This window comes from Gymnoscopelus braueri, assembly GCF_963280865.1.
Source record: "Gymnoscopelus braueri genome assembly, chromosome: 13".
NCBI lineage: Eukaryota > Metazoa > Chordata > Actinopteri > Myctophiformes > Myctophidae > Gymnoscopelus > Gymnoscopelus braueri.
The window spans coordinates 7,244,604-7,265,003 of NC_137615.1; the positions used below are offsets into that span (position 1 = coordinate 7,244,604).

Here is a 20,400-nt window from a genome sequence, read left to right on the forward strand (position 1 = left end):
GCTCCCTTTTGTGCCCATATATGGAGCTGACTGATTTGTTTGTGCCTGATGCCATGACGACATATTTAGGTTAGACAACAACACACTCCATATTTGGGCGTATAGCTGCATTGGGAACTCCTTATGGGACATGGGCGTGATGTCAGAGGTCACAGCTATTTGAAAAATACTAGCATCTGCTATTTAAAAAAAATAATAATAATAATTTGGGATTAACAACAGGTAACAGTTTAACAACACACATTTTGTATGGGTGGTCCCTGGCACAAAATGTATTTTCAAATGGGGGTCCGCGAACAAATACATATTAATTTGGGGGTCTTTGACATGAAACAGTTTGAGAATCAATGCCTCATGACGTCCAGTGGTGGAGAGTACATTACTCAAGTGCTGCACTGCAATTTTGAGCTGAAATACATACATTAACCACTTAACTTTTCTTTCTTTTTCAATACTTTATACTTATCCCAGAGGCAAATATTGTATTGGGTATTGGGTATCTGAAATTAGCAGATCCACTATTAAGTATAGCTTGTGATATCCTACTTTTGAAAATGTTTGACAAAGTTTGAAAAGAAAAATTATTTAAAAAAAGATATATATATATATACAAGGAAAATTGTAAGATGGGCCAGTCAAACTGAGTACTTTTCCTTTGATACTGTAAGTATATTTTGATGCCAATATTTTTACTCTGGTGAGTGGTGACATATTTTGAATGCAGGACTTTTGATTCGTTTGTTTAATTCATTACATTGAGAGTTGATATTGAGTGACATCTAGTGGTGAGAGATGGAATCTTCTCATCAAGTCACATGACTTGTTCTCCACCTGTGGCTTCAAGGACTTGAATTTACTTATCAAGACTTATCAAGGGCCAGGCTATAATACAGCAGGGGTCTGCAACCTTTTGGACATGTTTTTATTTTCTTGATAGTCGGTGTGCCACATCAACATTGAATTCAATTATGATACCACATCAAAAATAAAATTTCCAACAGATTTTGATTTTATACACAACAACCTTTTTTTCTCTTCTTCTTTTGAAATATTTGTGTTCACATCAGGACATTGTAACAGACTCAAGAGCAATAACCCACCTATCTCCCACACTCCCTTGTCCCTCCCCAGTCAAAGTTCAGAGTTTGAATGTATGTAGAATTGTGTGCAGGATGTCATTTGCATACAGATGTGAGGGGACTTAATTTGATTGACTACATTTCCAAAGACATTTTTTAATTTAGAAGAAAAAATCCTTTCTCTCACACTTATGACAGGGTGCCAGTGATCACCCTCCCCGGTGCTAATGTTGGCACCCGGTGCCTAAGGTTGCCTACCCCTGCTATAGAGCATGGGTCTTCAACAGGGGGTCTGGGACCCCTAGGGGGTCCTCAGAATTACTACACTCTGTGTGTGTGTGTGTGTGTGTGTGTGTGTGTGTGTGTGTGTGTGTGTGTGTGTGTGTGTGTGTGTGTGTGTGTGTGTGTGTGTGTGTGTGTGTGTGTGTGTGTGTATATATATATATATATATATATAAAAGAAAAAATGGGAACCACTGGCCTAGTGCAATGGGAATTAATGACAGGCTTAAAGGAGTAGTAGTAAAAATGCCTTATTTTCTATCAATTACACTCCCCTTCTGTCGCATTCCTGAGCCAATAATTTGATGCAGAGTCTCCTACTGAAATTCGGGCTCAGGAATGCGACAAAAAAAAAAATATATATCTCAAATACAAATTCAAGGCTTCATGAGGTGTGTAATTGATAGAAAAATAAAATATGATTATTTTTTTTTAGGTGAACTACTCCTTTAACACCAGTGCTCTCGCTTAGCCTCCAGCAGGGGGCGCCTGGAACCTGCATTTGGGTCAGTGTGTGTGTGTGTGTGTGTGTGTGTGAGAGAGAGTGTGTCGTAGGTGGCCACTGCCAGTCCACCTGTTGTGACGTCGGTCAGACACACTGCCCACCTTCCCTCTTCTCCTCCTCCTCCTCCTCTTCTCCACCTCCCTCCCTTCCTCCTTCCCTCCCTCCTCCTCCTCTCCCTCCTCCTCCTCCTCCGGTAACTAACGTAACGAGGAGGCAGCTACAAGTTTGACAGCTCAGCTTTTTCTTTTATCTCACCGACTCACCTGTTACTTGCGGTTTGGTGTCGGTTCAGTCGCTTCGGTTTAATTGTTTGCGCGTCGGTCAGAAGAGACGGATCATTTTGATGAGTTAAAGGAACATTTCATGAGTTAAAGGGACATTTCATGAGTTCATAACGGGTAGTTCGTGTTGTTTGTAGTTTCCTTCGGACTTTAAAGGGAATATAATTATTATAAACACATGAATATCATGTCGAGGGAGTCTGACGAGGTGAGCAAGCTCACCGAGAGCACGTACAAGGTAGGTGTGTGTGTGTGTGTGTGTGTGTGTGTGTGTGTGTGTGTGTGTGTGTGTGTGTGTGTGTGTGTGAGAGTGTGTGTGAGAGAGACCATAAAGAACATATATACATGCTATTCAACGCCTTGCATTGGGACATGTTGATATAGCTTGTAGATCTGTTATTTTTTGGCTTGGTTTGATAGCTTTAGATAACAGTAAAGTGACAATTAAAGGACTTTAAAGACCTTTTTAATACCTAGGTAATCAACAAACTATAGTATTAAAAATGGTCCAACATTGGCCAATTTGACAAATAATATAAGAAAGAGGCAAACATTGTGAAAATAGCTGATCTACAAGCTCACAATGTTGCCAGTTGTGTTTATCTGTGGAACATTACATTTGTGGAACCGATCAAACTAAATGGAATGCCTCAACTCCTACAACTCCAAGTGCTGTCAGTGGGGGGTCCCCAGTTCAAATATGATTATTTTGGGGGGGGGGGGGGTCCCCAGTTCAAATATGATTATTTTGGGGGGTCCCCCGTTCAAATATGATTATTTGGGGGGGGTCCCCAGTTCAAATATGATTATTTTGGGGGGTGGAAAAGGTTGAGAGCCACTGTTTTAACAGAAGATGTCTAGTTTGCATTTCTAAACTGCTAAACTCAATTCTGTCTGTCTCTCTCTCTCTCTCTCTCTCTCTCTCTCTCTCTCTCTCTCTCTCTCTCTCTCTCTCTCTCTCTCTCTCTCTCTCAATTCAATTCAATTTCTTCAATTCAAAGGGGCTTTGAATTGAATGAGGAATCATGTTTACATCTCTCTCTCTCATATGCATGGTTTTCTGTTGGTAAACAAAGATACAGTGCTGATATCGCAGTCAGTTTGTTATTGGGTTTTCAACACATTAACAGTAGTAAAACAAGTTAATAATAGGCCCACACACACACACACACACACACACACACACACACACACACACACACACACACACACACACACACACAGTCTACACACTAGGCTACAGCAGCTGTCAACTTGTCAACAGTCAGAGCTTACAGAGTTGAGTGGAATTCCTGCATAGCAGACAGTTAATGGTTTGAATTGAAACAATAAGAGGAGAGAGACCAGCCTTTCACCTGCTGAGTCAGAATGCAGTCTGTCTGGTGTGTGTTCTGCCCGGTAACCCCTTATGAAAACACACTTATTGTGTTGCAAATGTCAGCCAGCTTCGGATGCTGTCAATGCACTGAATGGGGACATTATCACATTTAATCAGACTATTGATGGGTCTAAGGTCCAAGGACCCCCTAGCTGAGAGAGAGATGAAGCAGGGACCCCCTCTATATTGTATACAATTGTGTTTCAGATGCAATTTTTTTACTTGGTCTGCTCCATTTCCCCTCGACACCTATATCCCTGTGCCAAAAATAGCAGATCTACAAGCTCACCACGCCTCGCGCATGCGAGGCGTGGTGAGCTTGTAGATCTGCTATTTTTTGGCTTAAGTTCTCCCCAGAATAGGGATGCTAGGGTTCAAGTGGTTAATGTAAAAAATTAAAATCATATAACACAAAGATTTGGCGGACCCCCTGTAGTAACTCTGAGGACCCCATGTTGAAGACCCCTGGTCTTAAGTAGGTGAGATACTGACCTGCCGACGGGGCTCAGTAGGTGTTTTGTCGTTATTCTGTGGGTTGATGAAAGTTGGGGGCAAACTCTCACCACCAAAACATGATTTACCATTCTGTGCCTATCGGTACGTAACTCGGACGGCGCTGAGTCGGCTCTCCCTGACCACACAGTCAGTAATATAGGAAAGTGAAGATTTGTTTCTATATTCTTCTTTTTTTCCCCATAATTTGATTTGATTTTTGAGAAATGTAAAAAGGCATAGTACAGTGGGCCTATGTAACTTTGTCAGTGGAGTAAAGTAACTAAGTACATTTACTCAAGTACTGTAGTTGAGTTTTTGACTATACTGGAGTATTTCCAATTTTCAGTACTTTTACTTCTACTCCACTACACCTCAGAGGCAAATATTGTACTTTTACTCCGCTACAATTATTTGAAAACTTTAGTTACTTTGTAGATTATTAATACAAAACATACATGAACCATTTCAGCCCTATGCCATTTGAAAATAGCCGATCGACAAGCTCACAATGCGTCGCATCGCGACGCATTGTGAGCTTGTAGATCTGCTATTTTCGAAAGATTTGTATGCATTTTTTGAAAACTTCCTGCATTCTGCATAATGAATACTTTTGGTACTTTAAGGTTATTTTGATGCCAAAACTTTTGTACTTTTACTTAAGTGAATTTTGAATAACAGACTTTTACTTGTAACAGAGTATTTTTTACAATGTTGTATTGATACTTTTACTTAAAACAATTGAGTACTTTTTCCCCCACTGAACTTTGTCCTGTGCGTGTCCCTCTATATACCAGCAGCAGTCATCAGCCACAGGAGTCGTGTGGTGGTGTTTACCTGCAGAAACACATTGTCCTCTTCGCTGTAACATTATACAGTGTTTGTTTTGGTAGACGGGGATGTTTTTGGGGCGACCAAAACAAACCCCAAAGCACAAAAACATCCCCGTCGTCTAGGCACCGTCTACCAAAACAAACAGTGAAGACCCTGACTAAAATGAAGTAGTTTTTTTTAACCTTTTGTAAACACACAACAGTATCTCTGTAAAAGTGTTTTTTTTTTCATCCTGTCATATCGGAAGAATAAGTACTGGTATCAAGACTCAAGGCTGGAGACAAGACAATGAGACTCTCTGCCCTGGCCATACACCAATACTGTATAGCTTACAGTACATGGGCAACTGGCGGCCCAGGGGCTACATGCAGCCCCCACCTTCACTTAATGCGGCCCGCAGGTTAATGGTAGAATACTGATATATTATTTATTGATTTCAGCTGTTTACAATTCCAAACGTGCAAACGTGACCCGCTTTAATTATTTCTGACTAGTATTAAAATGTTATTGTCTTTTTTTTATGTCCAATGTATTTGTATTTAAGTTCATAAAGTTAACATAAGTATAACTAAATGCATTTGAAATTAAATAAAAATGTAACTTTTCGGGATTCCAATTCAAAAATAGCAAAAAAAAAGAGATCTGGATTCCAATTAAAAAATAGCAAAAAGCTATTTTGAGCTTGTAGATCGGCTATTTTTGCTACTTTTGTGTGACATAGAATGGCGAAAAAAGTTAAAATACGGAGAGACAGTATATGCAATGTGTCCCTCTGGAGTGAGTGTGGAAATATAATGGCCCTCTCCATCATCAAAGTTGCATCAAAGGATTATCTGGCACATGTATCTGTTATGAAAGAGAAATTGTATCATGAGTGAAACGGCTAGTCCTTGGGAAACCATGAAGCTACCTAGGCCTACATCTAAATGAGTTGCCATAATTTACATTTCCAGATTACAAATTCCTTACATTACAAATCCTTATAAGCTATATTACTGGGATGCATAGTAGCTGAAACTCCACAAGATATTGATTCCTCTACACTTATTTAGTGAGAACATCGCCCCTCCTGCTGTGTGTGTGTGTGTGTGTGTGTGTGTGTGTGTGTGTGTGTGTGTGTGTGTGTGTGTGTGTGTGTGTGTGTGTGTGTGTGTGTGTGTGTGTGTGTGTGTGTGTGTGTGTGTGTGTGTGTGTGTGTGTGTGTGTGTGTGTGTGTGTGTGTGTGTGTGTGTGTGTGTGTGTGTGTGTGTGTGTGAATCGCTCCACATGCCCTTATCACTGGCGTTTACTTTCTTGAATAGCTTTCAGACTTTGCTCGGTGGTTGAACAGCTCCTTGAAGTGATGAAACCCCTCAGCCGGGTTTAATAATTTAGCTGGCTACTGTAACTGTAGGTGTGTGTATGAGGTGTGTGTGTATTGTAATATTATACAGCAAGCTCCTTCAGCACACATACAGCAGTTATAGTGAAATGCTTCTTGCCAAAGCTGTGTTTAGTAGCGTACTGCATGGGGTCTAGGGCTGGTAAACGAATGTTCAATATTCAAATATTATTCGAATATGGAGAAACATATTCGAATATAACAATTAATATTCGATTAAAAAAAAAAGTTAATTGACAGGGACAAGACAACAAACTATGTATCAAGTTATAAAAACAAACAAATTGGATTTTTTTATTGGATCCGATCACTTGATACATTGTTTTTTGTATTGTCCCTGTCAAATAAACATAATAATAAAAAATATTTTTTTTCTAATTATGCAAATTTTTAACACAAAATCTACGCGATTGGCATGCAATGTGTTAAGACCAATATTCGAATATCGTTTCTGAGGAATGTTCCCAGCCCTAACGGGGTCTTCTATGTTTCTGAGGGCCAAGGACCCCTTAGCTGATAGAGAGATGATGCAGGGACCCCCTCCACTACATATTGTATGAAATGATGTCGTAGGTAGGTAGCTTCATAGACTTGTTTGACGGTAGAGTGGCCGGTAGATCGGCCGGTAGAGCGGCCTGACAGAAGCCGTGAGGTTTCCAGTTCGATCCCGGGCTCCCCCGGAGTTAGTGTCGAAGTGTCCTTGAGCAAGATACTGAACCCCTAATTACTCCCTATGAGCAGGTTGGTGCCTTGCATGGTTTCCCCCGCCATCGGCGTGTGTGTGAATGTGTGCGTGAATATGGGTGAATGTAATGCACAATCTATGTAAAGCGCTTTGGATAAAAGCAAAAATAAATGCACCATTTTACTGTCATCAGTGATGTGTGAATTGTTTCTGAACCGTTCCCAGCCCACCAGTGAGACACACTGAGTGAATAGATGGAAATTATACCATCTTATTATGAGTGTTAGTGAGTACATACCAGTTATGTATGAAGATGAGGCTGAAAATGGGTGAATTGTTCCTTTAATCCATTAAGACCGGCAAAGCATCTGTGTCATTTTAAGATTCCTTTGGCTATTTAGAAAAAAGATAGCAGATCTACAAGCTTGTAGATCTACTATGTTTTGAAAAATCGTGAAAAACCTCTGAATACTATACATATTTTTTAAGTGAGCATTTGTAAAATATTTTGTTCCAGGGACCTCCAAAAGCAAAGATATATGTGTTCAAAGATTTGCACACATTTTTCAAAAATAGCAGATCTACAAGCTCAGCTACGAGCTTGTAGATCTGTTATTTTTTTATAGCCAAAGTATTAAATAATGATTATAGCTCAAATCTAAAACGAAACAGATGCGTTCCCGGGTCGAATGGGTTAAAGGCATAATATAGAACCTTTGCCCGGTGTTTTACATAACAAGACAATAAAACAACATGTTACCAATCAGTCATCAGTCACTGGAGTAGTGTGGTGTTTGTTTACCTGCAGAAACACATTGACCTCTCGCTGTATTTTGGTGTTTTCACTGTTTGTTTTGGTAGACGGGGTCGTTTCTGGGGCAACCAAAACAAACCAAAATACAGCGAGAGGGCAACGTGTTTCTACGGGGTAACTCCACCACACTACTCCAGTGGCTGAGACTGCTGGTGCATGCACAATGTATTCATTGTTTTGTTATGTAAACACAGGGGCAAAGTTACATACTATGCCCTTAATATTGGTTATAAATCAGCAGAAACACTTGACGTGTCTGAGGTTCACACGATGCTCGTCAAACCAGACGAGGAAGTGCGGTTTAATTTCCTGTGGAGGAAAACGCGTCATGGTACATATAAGTTACCCTAAAGTTATGCGTACTGTGGTGTCACGAGGATATTTGTTACTTAAAGTTATGCGTTCTTCTCACCTCTCTCATGACACATGAGCTGTTAAGCTCTCGGAATGCTGGGCTTTTACTTATCATCATCATCAGTTCCTTCCTGGATTGTGCACTTTGGGTGTGAACCTTTTGACACACACACACACACACACACACACACACACACACACACACACACACACACACACACACACACACACACACACACACACACACACACACACACACACACACATACACATACACCAGACCCTCCAGAAAAATGCTCATATTATGCGATGCAATGCTCATATTATGCGATGCAATGCTCATATTATGCGATGCGATGCGCATATTATGCGATGCGATGCGCATATTATGCGATGCGGCCTTTTTGAAAAAACGTTACCCCCGCATAATGCATTTTTCTGGAGGGTCTAATACACACACACACACACACACACACACACACACACACACACACACACACACACACACACACACACACACACACACACACACACACACACACACACACACACACACACACACACACACACACACCTCGTCATCACATCATTATGAGCTAATTACCTCAAAGCTCGTTAATACTGCAGAGATACAGTGCCAGCCATTCAGACAGTATAGGAGAGCTGAGGCCCTGGTCAGTGGTGGAAGAAGTACTCACTTTACTAGATATTCTATTGTTTAGGTCAGGGGTCTTCAACAGGGGGTCCGGGACCCCTAGGGGGTCCTCAGAGTTACTACAGGGGGTCCGCCAAATCTTTTTTTGTTTTTTTTTACCTAAACCACTCAAACCCCAGCATCCCTTTTCTGAGGAGAACATTAGCCAAAAAATAGCAGATCTACAAGCCCAACCGCTATTTTTTGGCAAAGAGGTATAGGTGTAGAGGGCAAAAAGAGCAGACCACGTAAACAAATAAAGTATAATCTGAAACACAATTGGTATACAATATAGAGGGGGTCCCTGCTTCATTTTTCTCTCTCAGCTATAGGGGGTCCTTGGCCACAAAAGGTTGAAGACCCCTGGTTTAGGTACTAGAAGTTCGGAGACGGTAGAGCGTTTAGACGTTCAATATATAACTCGGAACGAATGTGTGTCTGCTGTCCGGCGGGAAAATGTGCCCCTGCGAAACAGCTGATTGCTACATGGGTTGATAAACAACCCATAGGTGAAGTTTGTGACATGTCACCGCCCACAGAACTATAGCCTAGACCAGTGGTTTTCAACCTTTTTCATGCCAAGGACCCCTAAATTGATATAAATTCGGCCGCGGACCCCCCATCTGAAAATGTCTCCGGAAGTAAAGATTTGAGTAAAAAAAAAAGATATGCACACATTTTCCAGGATTTTTCAAAAATAGCAGCTCTACAAGCTTGTATATCTGCTATTTTTGAATAGCCAAAGCTAAGTGGTTTAAAATGATTGTGACGCTATGTTAACTCATTTAGCTGGGGACCCCCTGGTACCCCTCCAAGGACCACTGGTGGTCCCCGGACCACTGGTTGAAAACCAACCTGGCCTAGACATAATGTAAAAGGCACTTCCGCATAAGTCACAAACTGTGTTTGTGGAGTAGTTGTGCGAAGGGGCAGTGTTGTCCGTTTCAGGTGGAGAGAGAGTGGTGCACATCATACTGTATTTTTTATTGCAGTCTTATCTACTGTACATCAGGTCAGTCTATCTACTGTACATCAAGGTCAGATCAGGTGTGTTGATGTATTTGGCATTTTGCAGGTGAAAGCTGCCTGCTGTTGCTCTCAGGCCACGCCCCCCATGGCCACGCCCCGGTTAAGGATTACTCTGTGGCTCCATGTGGTCACAATGGAACCGGGAGGTGACGCCATGTGTTGACTTTTCCTTCTCTTCAATCTGATGACGTCCGTCAGTCAGCCAGTCTGTTGCTCAGCCAGTCAGCCAGTCTGTTGCTCAGCCAGTCAGTAGCTCAGTCAGTCGGTCAGCCAGCCAGCAAGTGAGTTGAAAATTCAGTCAGTCAGTCAGTCAGTCAGCGCGTGAGTTGGAAATTCATTCATTCGTTCATTCAGTCAGTCGGCCAGTCAGTCAGTCAGTCAGTCAGTGATTCAGTCATTCATTCAGTCAGCTAGTCAGCCAGCCGGCCAGCGAGTGAGTTGGACATTCATTCGGTCAGTCAGACAGACAGACAGACAGACATTTGTTTTTCATTTGCACAAAGCCATCCTTGCATAAAATTACAAAAACCTTCCATCTGTCAGCCTCAATGGATTGGCCAATCATTGTGAAAATTGCTCATGGTGTTCAGTGAATGTTGGCACGGGCATGCAGGGACAGAGTTTTTTTTAATTTCCCCAAATTTTACCTAAAGTATAACATATTTGAGCAAGTCTGCACATACAGTAGCTGCTGGGCTGGGCGCGCACTGCCGCGGGTATTAAGTAGTTATGTTTTAGTTTTGTACAATTACTTTTGGGGCATTTGTGGTGCTGTATCTGGATAGGAAATGGTAAATGGGGCGTTTATATTGTGCCTTTTATCCAAAGCACTTTTCAATTTGCTTTAGATTCACACATTCACACACCGACCGACGGCACAGGAAATCATGCAAGGCACTAGGGCTAAGATCATGACATTTTACTTGAAAAATAGCAGATCTACAAGCTCATAGCGCGGCACCGAGTGCCACACTATGAGCTTGTAGATCTGCATTTTTTTTTTTTTATTGTGATTTTTTTTTGCAAATCTTTAAATATATATTTATACCGTTTAGAAAAAAAACATTTGTAACATATTTTTGTTCCAGGGACCCGCAGAAGCAAAGATTTGAGTTATATATATTCAAAGATTTGCACACATTTTCAAGATTTTTCAAAAAATAGCAGATCTACAAGCTCATGAGCTTGCAGATCTGCTATTTTTGAATAGCCCAAAGAAATCTAAAATGACAGAGATGCGTTGCCGGATTGAACGGGCTAAGCTATAACTAGGCTAAGTTTGAACTTAGTGTGAGGTGGTGCAACTAGGAGGAGCATTTAGGGGGTTCAGTGTCTCTTGCTCAAAGGACACTAAACCCGGAGAGATCCGGGGATCGAATCGAGAACCTTCCGTTTCTCAAGCGTGACCCGCTCTACCTCCTGAGCCACTGCTGCCCCCCCGACATTGAAGAGAGAGAGAGAGAGAGAGAGAGAGAGAGAGAGAGAGAGAGAAGGGGGTGACACGGGGCGGCAGTGGCTCAGGGGAAGATTAGCCAGTAGAGCGGCCGGATGGGGAAACCGTGAAGTTCCCGGTTCGATCCCGGGCTCCCCCAGAAGAGTTAGTGTCGAAGTGTCCTTATGAGCAAGACGCTGAACCCTTAATTGCTCCCGATGAGCAGGTTGGTGCCTTTGCATGGTTTCCTCCGCCATCGGTGTATGAATGTGTGTGTGTGTGTGAGTGGGTGAATGTAATGCACAATCTATGTAAAGCGCTTTGGATAAAAAGCCCGACATAAATGCACCATTTTTACCATTTATTTACCATTTACATGCAGTAAAGAGTCTCTGGTCGGATTCGAACCGGGGTCCGTCAGCTGCAGTGCAGTTGGGACTAGAGCAGTGGTTCTCACAATGTTTTAACCCATTCAATCCGGGAACCCATTAAGATTTCTTTGGCTATTCAAAAAACAGTGGATCTACAAGCTCATTGTGGGGGCGCTCGGTGCCGCACTATGAGCTTTTAGATCTGCTATTTTAGAAAAATCTTGTCTTTGAATATATTTCATTTTTTAAAGCAAACATTTTTAACTCAAATCTTTGCTTCTGGGGGGGTCCCTGGAAATACATATTTTGAGATGGGGGTCCGCGGCCAAATACATATAAGTTTGGGGGTCCTTGACATTGACATGAACCACTGATAATATAAAAGCAACATAAGTTAATTATGATTTTTTTTGCTTGCTTTTGCCATTGTTTATATCACATCTGCATATTCCAACCTGTAGAATAATAATACGGACACGTTGGCTCCCAGTTCCGAGCAAGAAAAAACAAGTATGTTTTGGTTCCAGTTCCGAACCAACTTTTAGGGTTCTGAACCAATTCATTTTCAGTGGAAACACTGAACTGGTTCAAATATTAGGGAAAAAAAAAAAAAAAACCTGTCCCGTCCTTTACTGCATGGGTTTTCAACTTGGTGGTCCGTGGACCACTGGTGGTTCGTTAAGGTATTGCATGTGGTCCGTGGCCATGCATTTAGTAATGTAGGAAAGTGAAGATTTGTATTATATTTTATTTTATCGACCACTAGTTGAGAAACAGTATGATGTATGATGACGCATCAATGTTGTCAGTTACTTGGAAGTCGGATGTCAAGAACTTCCACTGAAATGGGAGTTAGAATTTCATGGGAAACTGTACCGGTTTACCTGGTTGAGTCATCATTAGTAGGAAATGTGCCCATATCAATCGCATGTGCTCGCTCATACATATGTTGCAATGAATCAGTTAACATGAGTTTAATAGGGAAGGTTAAGAGAACAGAATAAGGGCAACCATGGGAAAGGAATGGTTCAGTGGTTCTCAATCTTTTCTGAGCTCTGGACCACTAGCTATATCTCAGTTAAATAATGACTGTTAAGGGCTTGATTTAATTCACCTCGAATTAACAAATTAAATTAAGGCCTTAACAGTCATTATTTAATGTCAAGCTTTTCCCCCCACACCACGCCCATATCCCCCCTCCCAACACAACAGTGGTCCTTGAGGGGGTTCCAGGTGGTCCCCAGCTAAATGATGGAGAGTTGGTAACCAAATGGACCCTTGAGAGCATAAAATGAAACCAAATGGACCCTCACAGGTCCATTTGGTTTCATTTTACGCTCTCAAGAGTTAAATTATTGTGCATTACTAAATTAAAGAATTGTTATTTTGATCAACGTTTGCCTGTTATTAAACTCCTATGTTACCAACATCAATACAGCATGGAATTGTGGACAAAATCGTATCAAATGATAACAAAATACTCTAAGTCTTGGGTCTGAGAGTCTAAATCTCATCAAACGGTGGTTTCCGTGGCTCAAATGCCAAATAAATAATGGACCTTGATATGAAAAAGGTTGAAAACCGCCAATGTAGCGTGACGCAGGGTGTTCTCATGTGATATGAAAATATTGACGTTTCTCTCTTCTCCCGCAGAATGTGATGGAACAGTTCAACCCTGGACTCAGGAACCTGGTCAACCTGGGAAAGAGCTACGAGAAAGCAGTGGCTGGTGAGAATTCTAACAACGTCCTTCATAGTTACACAATGAATACATCAACTTTGATGTATACACATCTATATTGCTGTACACAGGCTAAATCAAACTTTGTTTGTGCCAAGGACCCCCAAATTGATATGTATTTGGCCTGCGAACCCCCCCCCCCCATTTGAAAATATTTTGTGCCAGGGACCCCCTAGAAGAGAAGATTTGTGTAAAAAATGTTTTTCCAATGTTTCCAAACATTTTCGATATTTCCCCCCAAAAAAGAAGTGAGCTTAAAGATCTGCTATTTCTTTAATAGCCAACTTATGGTTAAAGTGATTAATTAACTACTTTTGCTGGGGACCCCCTGGTACCGCCCAAAGGACCCCACTTTGAGAACCAACAAACCAACAAGCTCATTAACCACATCAACTCCAGCGTCGCAATTTTGGGGGGCGAACATTCAGATAAAATAGATACAGGCTCACAACGCGTCGTAACGCAACGCGTTGTGAGCTTGTAGATTGGTCAACAAAGTATATAGGGCTTAAGTGATTTAAACAGCTCTACCCATTTGTGGATTTAGAGAGGGAAACAGGTTTTTGTAGCAGAGTAGCTCAGCCCTAAGCCCAGAAGCCTAATGTATCCCCTGGCCAAGAGCGGATTCCCTCTTGGAGTAAGCAGTACAGTAGATGTTTGGCGTTTTTTCCCAAAAAATGCTAAGGCTATTTCCACTATTTGTGTTTTTTAAAGTTATCAAATTATGCAAATTATTTGTCATATCTACCCTGTGCACGTTCTTGTTTATTGTTAATAATCGCGATTATCTCAGCTACAATTAATCGTCAAGTAAACATGTCATAATCGTTACAGCCCTAGGGCCTGATACAGAAATGATCAAATCCATTATTTAGCTCACGTAGACATATTTCAGCGCATATTATATCATGTCTCAATCAACATCAACAGACATTTTCTGCTGTGTCATTGTGACATTACTGACGTTGAGCTGTATGTTCAAATCTCTCTCCAGCAATGACCCTGGCAGGAAAGCTGTATTTTGACGCCATGTCTAAGATCGGGGAGAACGCTGCGGTGTCTCCTGTATCCAGAGAATTAGGTGAGTTGTCATGTGATCCGCTGACATAATTCGCTGTGCTACTGTTGTCAGACCACGAAGGCCATGGTAGCTGATTCAGTGGGTACAGACTGAGGGCCCTCTGGGAAACGGAGGGTCCTCGGTTCACGGGACAAAGGCTATGTTTCGAAGTGTCCCCGAGCAAGACACTTGGCCCCAAAGACTGCTATAACCCCCGAGCTCTGCATTAAATCCAGCCACACGTAACCAGCAATGTCACCCGGGTGCTTGTTACAATTTGTTATAGTTTAAAACGTGTGTGTGTGTGTGTGTGTGTGTGTGTGTGTGTGTGTGTGTGTGTGTGTGTGTGTGTGTGTGTGTGTGTGTGTGTGTGTGTGTGTGTGTGTGTGTGTGTGTGTGTGTGTGTGTGTGTGTGTGTGAGATTAATTACAGTCCATTGTGTTTCTGAGGATATAGCGTAGTACGTTGTTAACCAACATGAACCCTGGCGTCCCTGTATTCTGGGGACAACCGTTCGAGTGGAGTAGACCAAAAACAGGAGGGGCCCTAGTGTAGAGCCCTGGGGGACCCCCGGTCAACTACATATAGGATTTTTTTGTTTTTTTTGGTTGAATCATGTTTTGCATAAGTTAACAATGTTTTGGGCTGTTTTTGAACACGGTGGTTTCTCTATAGTTTCTGTGTGACCAGGGAGGGTATGAGGAACACACACACACACACACACACACACACACACACACACACACACACACACACACACACACACACACACACACACACACACACACACACACACACACCCACACCCACACCCACACCCACATTCAATTCAATTCAAAGGGCTTTATTGGCATGAGAAAACATACGTTTACATTGCCAAAGCACAATACAACAATACAGCAATACAAAACAAAAAATATGTACATTTGAAAGTCAGAATCTTCAATAGATTCATTTCTATGTACCAAGATCACTGGGTGCAGGTATAGTGCAGGAATATACACAATGTCTTTAGGGTGGTTGTGTTCCGTTTGATATCCTTCTCCTATCACAGCAACACACACACACACACACACACACACACACACACACACACACACACACACACACACACACACACACACACACACACACACACACACACACACACACACACACACACACACACACACACACACACACTGTATCATTGTTTAGTCTTCATTTGAATGGTTTCAAGAATGTCCTATAGAGATCATTCCATTTCCTGCAAAAGCTCAGAGCACTTTGCATTGTGGACGGGTTGTTTGTGAACTTGTAAATATTGTTTTGTTCATAAGGACTGGCCTGGCTAAATAAATGTTACATAAAATAAAACAATACTAGAGCACACTAGCCGGCACCTCTTTCCCCTCCTAGCTGTGTGTCCTGAGGTCGGCTCCCACGGTGTCAGTTAGCTCGTTCATCAGTTCCGGATGTCTGACACACAGGTGTCCTGCTAGCCTCGTCCTTTTCTCTCTGACCTTGTCCGTGACTCACGTGACCCACTTTAAAAAAAAATAAGTACCAACTAATCTGTGTGTGCATGCACCAAAGTGCTAAAATATCATCAGCTCGAGCAGACCATCTCTCAGCTATAGGCTACAGATGTAAACTTTTGTTTTTTTTATCTTTGGTAGCCTATATAGGGCACCTGCACAAGTTGGTTGTGAGGGGCCTTCAAATGGCCGGCCTCTCCAAAAGGAGGGCCAAACATTTAGCAAGGTATACTGCTCAATATCAGCTATTTTATAGGAAGCCGCTCAATTTGGAGGAGGCGTTGTTTCCTTTAACCCATGATTGTTGTCTGCTGTGTTTTGACAAGTATGCCAACATTATTGTACGTAACAATGCTCTGCCTTATATGAACTTTGTTAACTGGCTGTGTTCCCATTATCTGACTGCACTGGCAGTGTTTATGTCCTTTGTACAAGGCATTATTGCACTTCTGTTCATGTGGACATAAATAAATATTTCAAATGTGTGTGTGCTAGACACAGAGACAGGCAGAACCTGTAGTGTCATGTCACATGGGTTAAGTGTGAGTCATGGTGTATAGATACACCATGTGGTGAAATGGATAGAATGTAACTCTGAGGGTGCACAAATGTAACACTCTGTGAGTTACACATGGATACATTTGGTTCAAATTCAAACAGGTTCTCACACATGTTCATGTCAAGGACGCCCATATTGATATGTACTTGGCCACGGACCCCCATTTGAAAATATTTTTTGCCAGGGACCCACATAGGAGATGACTTCTCAAGATTTCGTCATAGCAGATATACAAGCTCATAGCGCGGCACCGAGTGCCGCGCTATGAGCTTGCATATCTGCTATTTTTGAATAGTCCACTACAATTATTTGTAAACTTTAGTTACTAGTTACTTTGTTGATATAAATTATTATATTATAAAACATACATTAACCACTTTAGCCCTATTTTATACCTAGGCTATTTGAAAATAGCAGATCTACAAGCTCACAACGCGTTGCATCGCGACGCATTGTGAGCTTGTAGATCGGCTATTTTCAAACATTTTTGTACTTTTACTTTTGGTACTTTAAGTACATTTTGATACCAATACTTTTGCACTTTTACTCAAGTACATTTTTAATTCCGGACTTTTCCTTTTAACGGAGTACTTCTACATTACAGTATTGATACTTTTACCGAAGTAAAACATTTGAGTACTTTTTCCACCACTGATGTATTTTAAGGGAAGCATGTTGCGCAGCGCAAATAGCCGATCTACAAGCTCTCAGTGCCGAGCAGAGAGAGAGATTAAAGTCACACTGCAAACACTCTAAATCTAACCTAGCCAGTGAGGACTCTGAATCCAGCGGTGGGTGGTGGTGGTGACCTGTTGTGAGCTTGTAGAGCTGCTAGTTTCTCTATATTTTGAAATAGGGCCTAAGTGGTTTAATTCATGTACTTTGTCCCTTCCTAGAAATGTAGTGGAGTCAAAAGTACACTAAACTGTATTTGCAACGTAGTACAGGGAAAGTCCTAGGTATCAAAAAATGCAAATAATCAAGTTTTGAATACTTTATTACCGGTAGTCAGAAATGTAAAACAGCGCAAGGTACAGTCAGACATTAAGGCCAAAAGGATAACATAAAATGTCCTGGGGACTTGTTTCCATTGTGGTCCTGTGTATTCAATTCATCAACCTTATAAAAGACGACACAATAACACATGTCATCAACAAATACAAACACTATATGTACAAAGGAGATGGGAACATTACATTTACCTCCCCCTGTGGTCTCCTGATACAGTAGATGTTTTTTTTCAGGACAATTTAGAAAGAAACCAGTGATACACAAGTGGATAATTTGTTGCATGCAGTATTTTGTTACTTAACTGTCCACCACTGGTATTATGGCTAGTCTCTCACAGTGGTGTAAATTAACTAAGTGCATTTACTCAAGTACTGTACTGTGCTGAATTTTAAATGTACTGAAGTATTTCCAAATTTTCAGTACTTTTACTTCTACTCCACTACATCTCAGAAGCACATATTGTACTTTTACTCCACTACAATTATTTGAAAACTTTAGTCACTAGTTACTTTGTAGATTTTGATAATTATTACAAAACATACATTACCCACTTCAGCCCCACGCTGGGCAAGACCTAGAAGGTTGAGTGTGTAGACGGAAATACCAGGATTTTGCGGAAGTACCGCCCAAGGGAATGACGCGGACGCTTTACAAATCTGTCTACATTCTCTCTGTGAATGAAACAAGTGTTGAGATTGGTTTGAAAAAGATTGTTTCCGGGGGAGATGCATACGACGGAAGTTCCGCCCCTATAGACACTCTCTGCTTTAGGTCGTGACCAGTTTCTTCTCTTTGCAGATTGAGTGAGGCTGCAGGGAACGAGGCTACTTCAGCCCTATACATTTCGGCCATTTGAAAATGGCCGAAATGGAAAAAATGATTTTTATACATTTTAGACGTATGATAACTTGTGAAACGGGACATTCCGCACAGCGAGTACTTTTACTTTTGGTTTTATTACGTATATTTTGATGCCAATACTTTTGTACTTTTTTACTCAAGTACATTTTTTATTAACGGACTTTCACTGTTGTAACTGCAGTATTTCTGCATTGCAGTATTGATACTTTTACTTAACCCATTGATACCTGGAATGCATCTGTGTCACTTTAGATTTCTTTAGGCTATTCAAAAATAGCAGATATACAAGCTCATAGCGCGGCACCGAGTGCCGCGCTACGAGCTTGTAGATCTGCTATTTTTGAAAAAAAAAATTTAGGATTTAGAAGAAATTTCTAGAATCTTCTCAGGTCTTAATGGGTTAAGTAAATGAACGTTGTACTTTTTCCACCACTGCTGGTCTCTGAGGCGCGGCGCGGCACAGTGCGGTCCGTTCCACACGGCCAGCCCTCTGGCGTTCCACTTTGTCATGTGAGCCACAACCACTTGAGTTCTATTCACACAGAGTCAGACCCTGGTCCAAAGAGACACTAAACACTGAGACACATCACTGGTGTGGTTTTCCAAGGAAAGGCAAGAAGAAAAGATGGATGGATGGATAGAAAGGACGAGGAGAACGAGAATACAAACAAAAAACAACATACATTATTGAATATTCAAATATTCCAGTGAACAATTTTTTAATATGCATATCGTCTCGGTCGGGTGGATATCTCAGAGGTTCATGAGAAAGGCAATGATATGAGGCAGTCATAAGAAGCAGCATGTGGTCAGTGGTGGAAAGTAACTAAGTACATTTACTTAAGTACTGTACTTAAGTAAAATGTTGAGGTATTTGTACTTTACTTGAGTATTTCCAATTTCCAATACTTTTACTTCTACTCCACTACATTTCAGAGGCAAATATTGTACTTTTACTCCACTACATTTATTTGAAAACTTTAGTTACTAGTTACTTTTCAGATATAAATTATGATATAATGAAACATACCTTAATCAGTTTAACCCTATTTTATACCTAGGCTATTTGAAAATAGCCGATCTACAAGCTCACAACGCGTCGCATCGCGACGCGTTGTGAGCTTGTAGATCTGCTATTTTCAAATATTTAGTACTTTTACTTTTGGTACTTTAAGTACATTTTGATGCCAATACTTTTGTACTTTTACTCAAGTAAATTTTGAATTCTGGACTTTTACTTGTAACAGAGTAGTTTTATATTGCAGTATTGGTACTTTTACTAAAGTAAAGAATTTGAGTACTTTTTCCACCACTGCATGTGGTCCTTGTCGGGCAGAAACCTTGTACTGTGTCTCCACGTTTCAACTTTGTACGTTTTCTTTTTTTTTTACTTCCTCCTACAGCAGTGTTCAAGATTCAACTTTATTTGTCAGCAAAACCATTTACAAAGTAAAAGGCACGTGACATTCATTGTGTTGAAACGCGTCGCCTCTTGCGCCGCAATTCGACTTTTAAAGATATTTTTTTGGGGGTCTTTTTCTGCCTTTATTGATAGGATAGTAGGCTGACAGGAAATGGGGAGAGAGATATGGGGGGGGGGGGGGGGGGGTTGACATACAGCAAAGGTCCTCGGGATCGGGAGTCGAACCCACAACACGCTGTCAAGCTGGATTACCGGCAGAGGCGTCAATTGGGTATGGCAGGCTATGGCAGCTGCCATACCCTGGCTCCAGGAAAAAAAATATATATATATATATTATAATTTTTTTTATTTATTTTTTTCAGTAAAATAACTACCAATGCAAAATGATTGCTTTCACAGGGTATTTCATTCTTCACAACTGCTTGTATCTCCCCTATTCTCCCCTATCTTGTCAAATGGTATATTCCCAGGCCCAGCCTGGGAATCCCAGGTTCAACACAGGTGCAATGCATTATTGTTAATTAGCAAGCAGCAGAGGCGCGTTTTTTCAATAGCAGACAGGCTGTTTTATTTACTAGTGAACAGTGAGTTAAAATGAAAAGGAAGCAGACCTCTCT

General features: G+C 41.2%; 1 protein-coding gene across 2 annotated transcripts in view; it reads left to right on the plus strand.

Annotated features, from left to right (window-relative positions):
- The first annotated feature begins 2,100 nt into the window (after positions 1–2,100).
- The window catches only part of LOC308099716 (BAR/IMD domain-containing adapter protein 2-like 1), a 90,190-nt gene continuing 71,890 nt past the window's right edge, over positions 2,101–20,400 (plus strand). Inside the window, exons 1-3 of one of the 2 annotated variants that reach the window (XM_080448459.1) lie at positions 2,101–2,385; positions 13,265–13,340; positions 14,347–14,433. In XM_080448459.1, coding sequence (XP_080304585.1) covers positions 2,326–2,385; positions 13,265–13,340; positions 14,347–14,433 — 223 coding nt within the window. In that variant the 5' untranslated portion in view covers positions 2,101–2,325. Of the gene's footprint in view, positions 2,386–13,264; positions 13,341–14,346; positions 14,434–20,400 lie in introns of those variants that run through there. The other variant, XM_080448460.1, reaches the window with a different exon arrangement.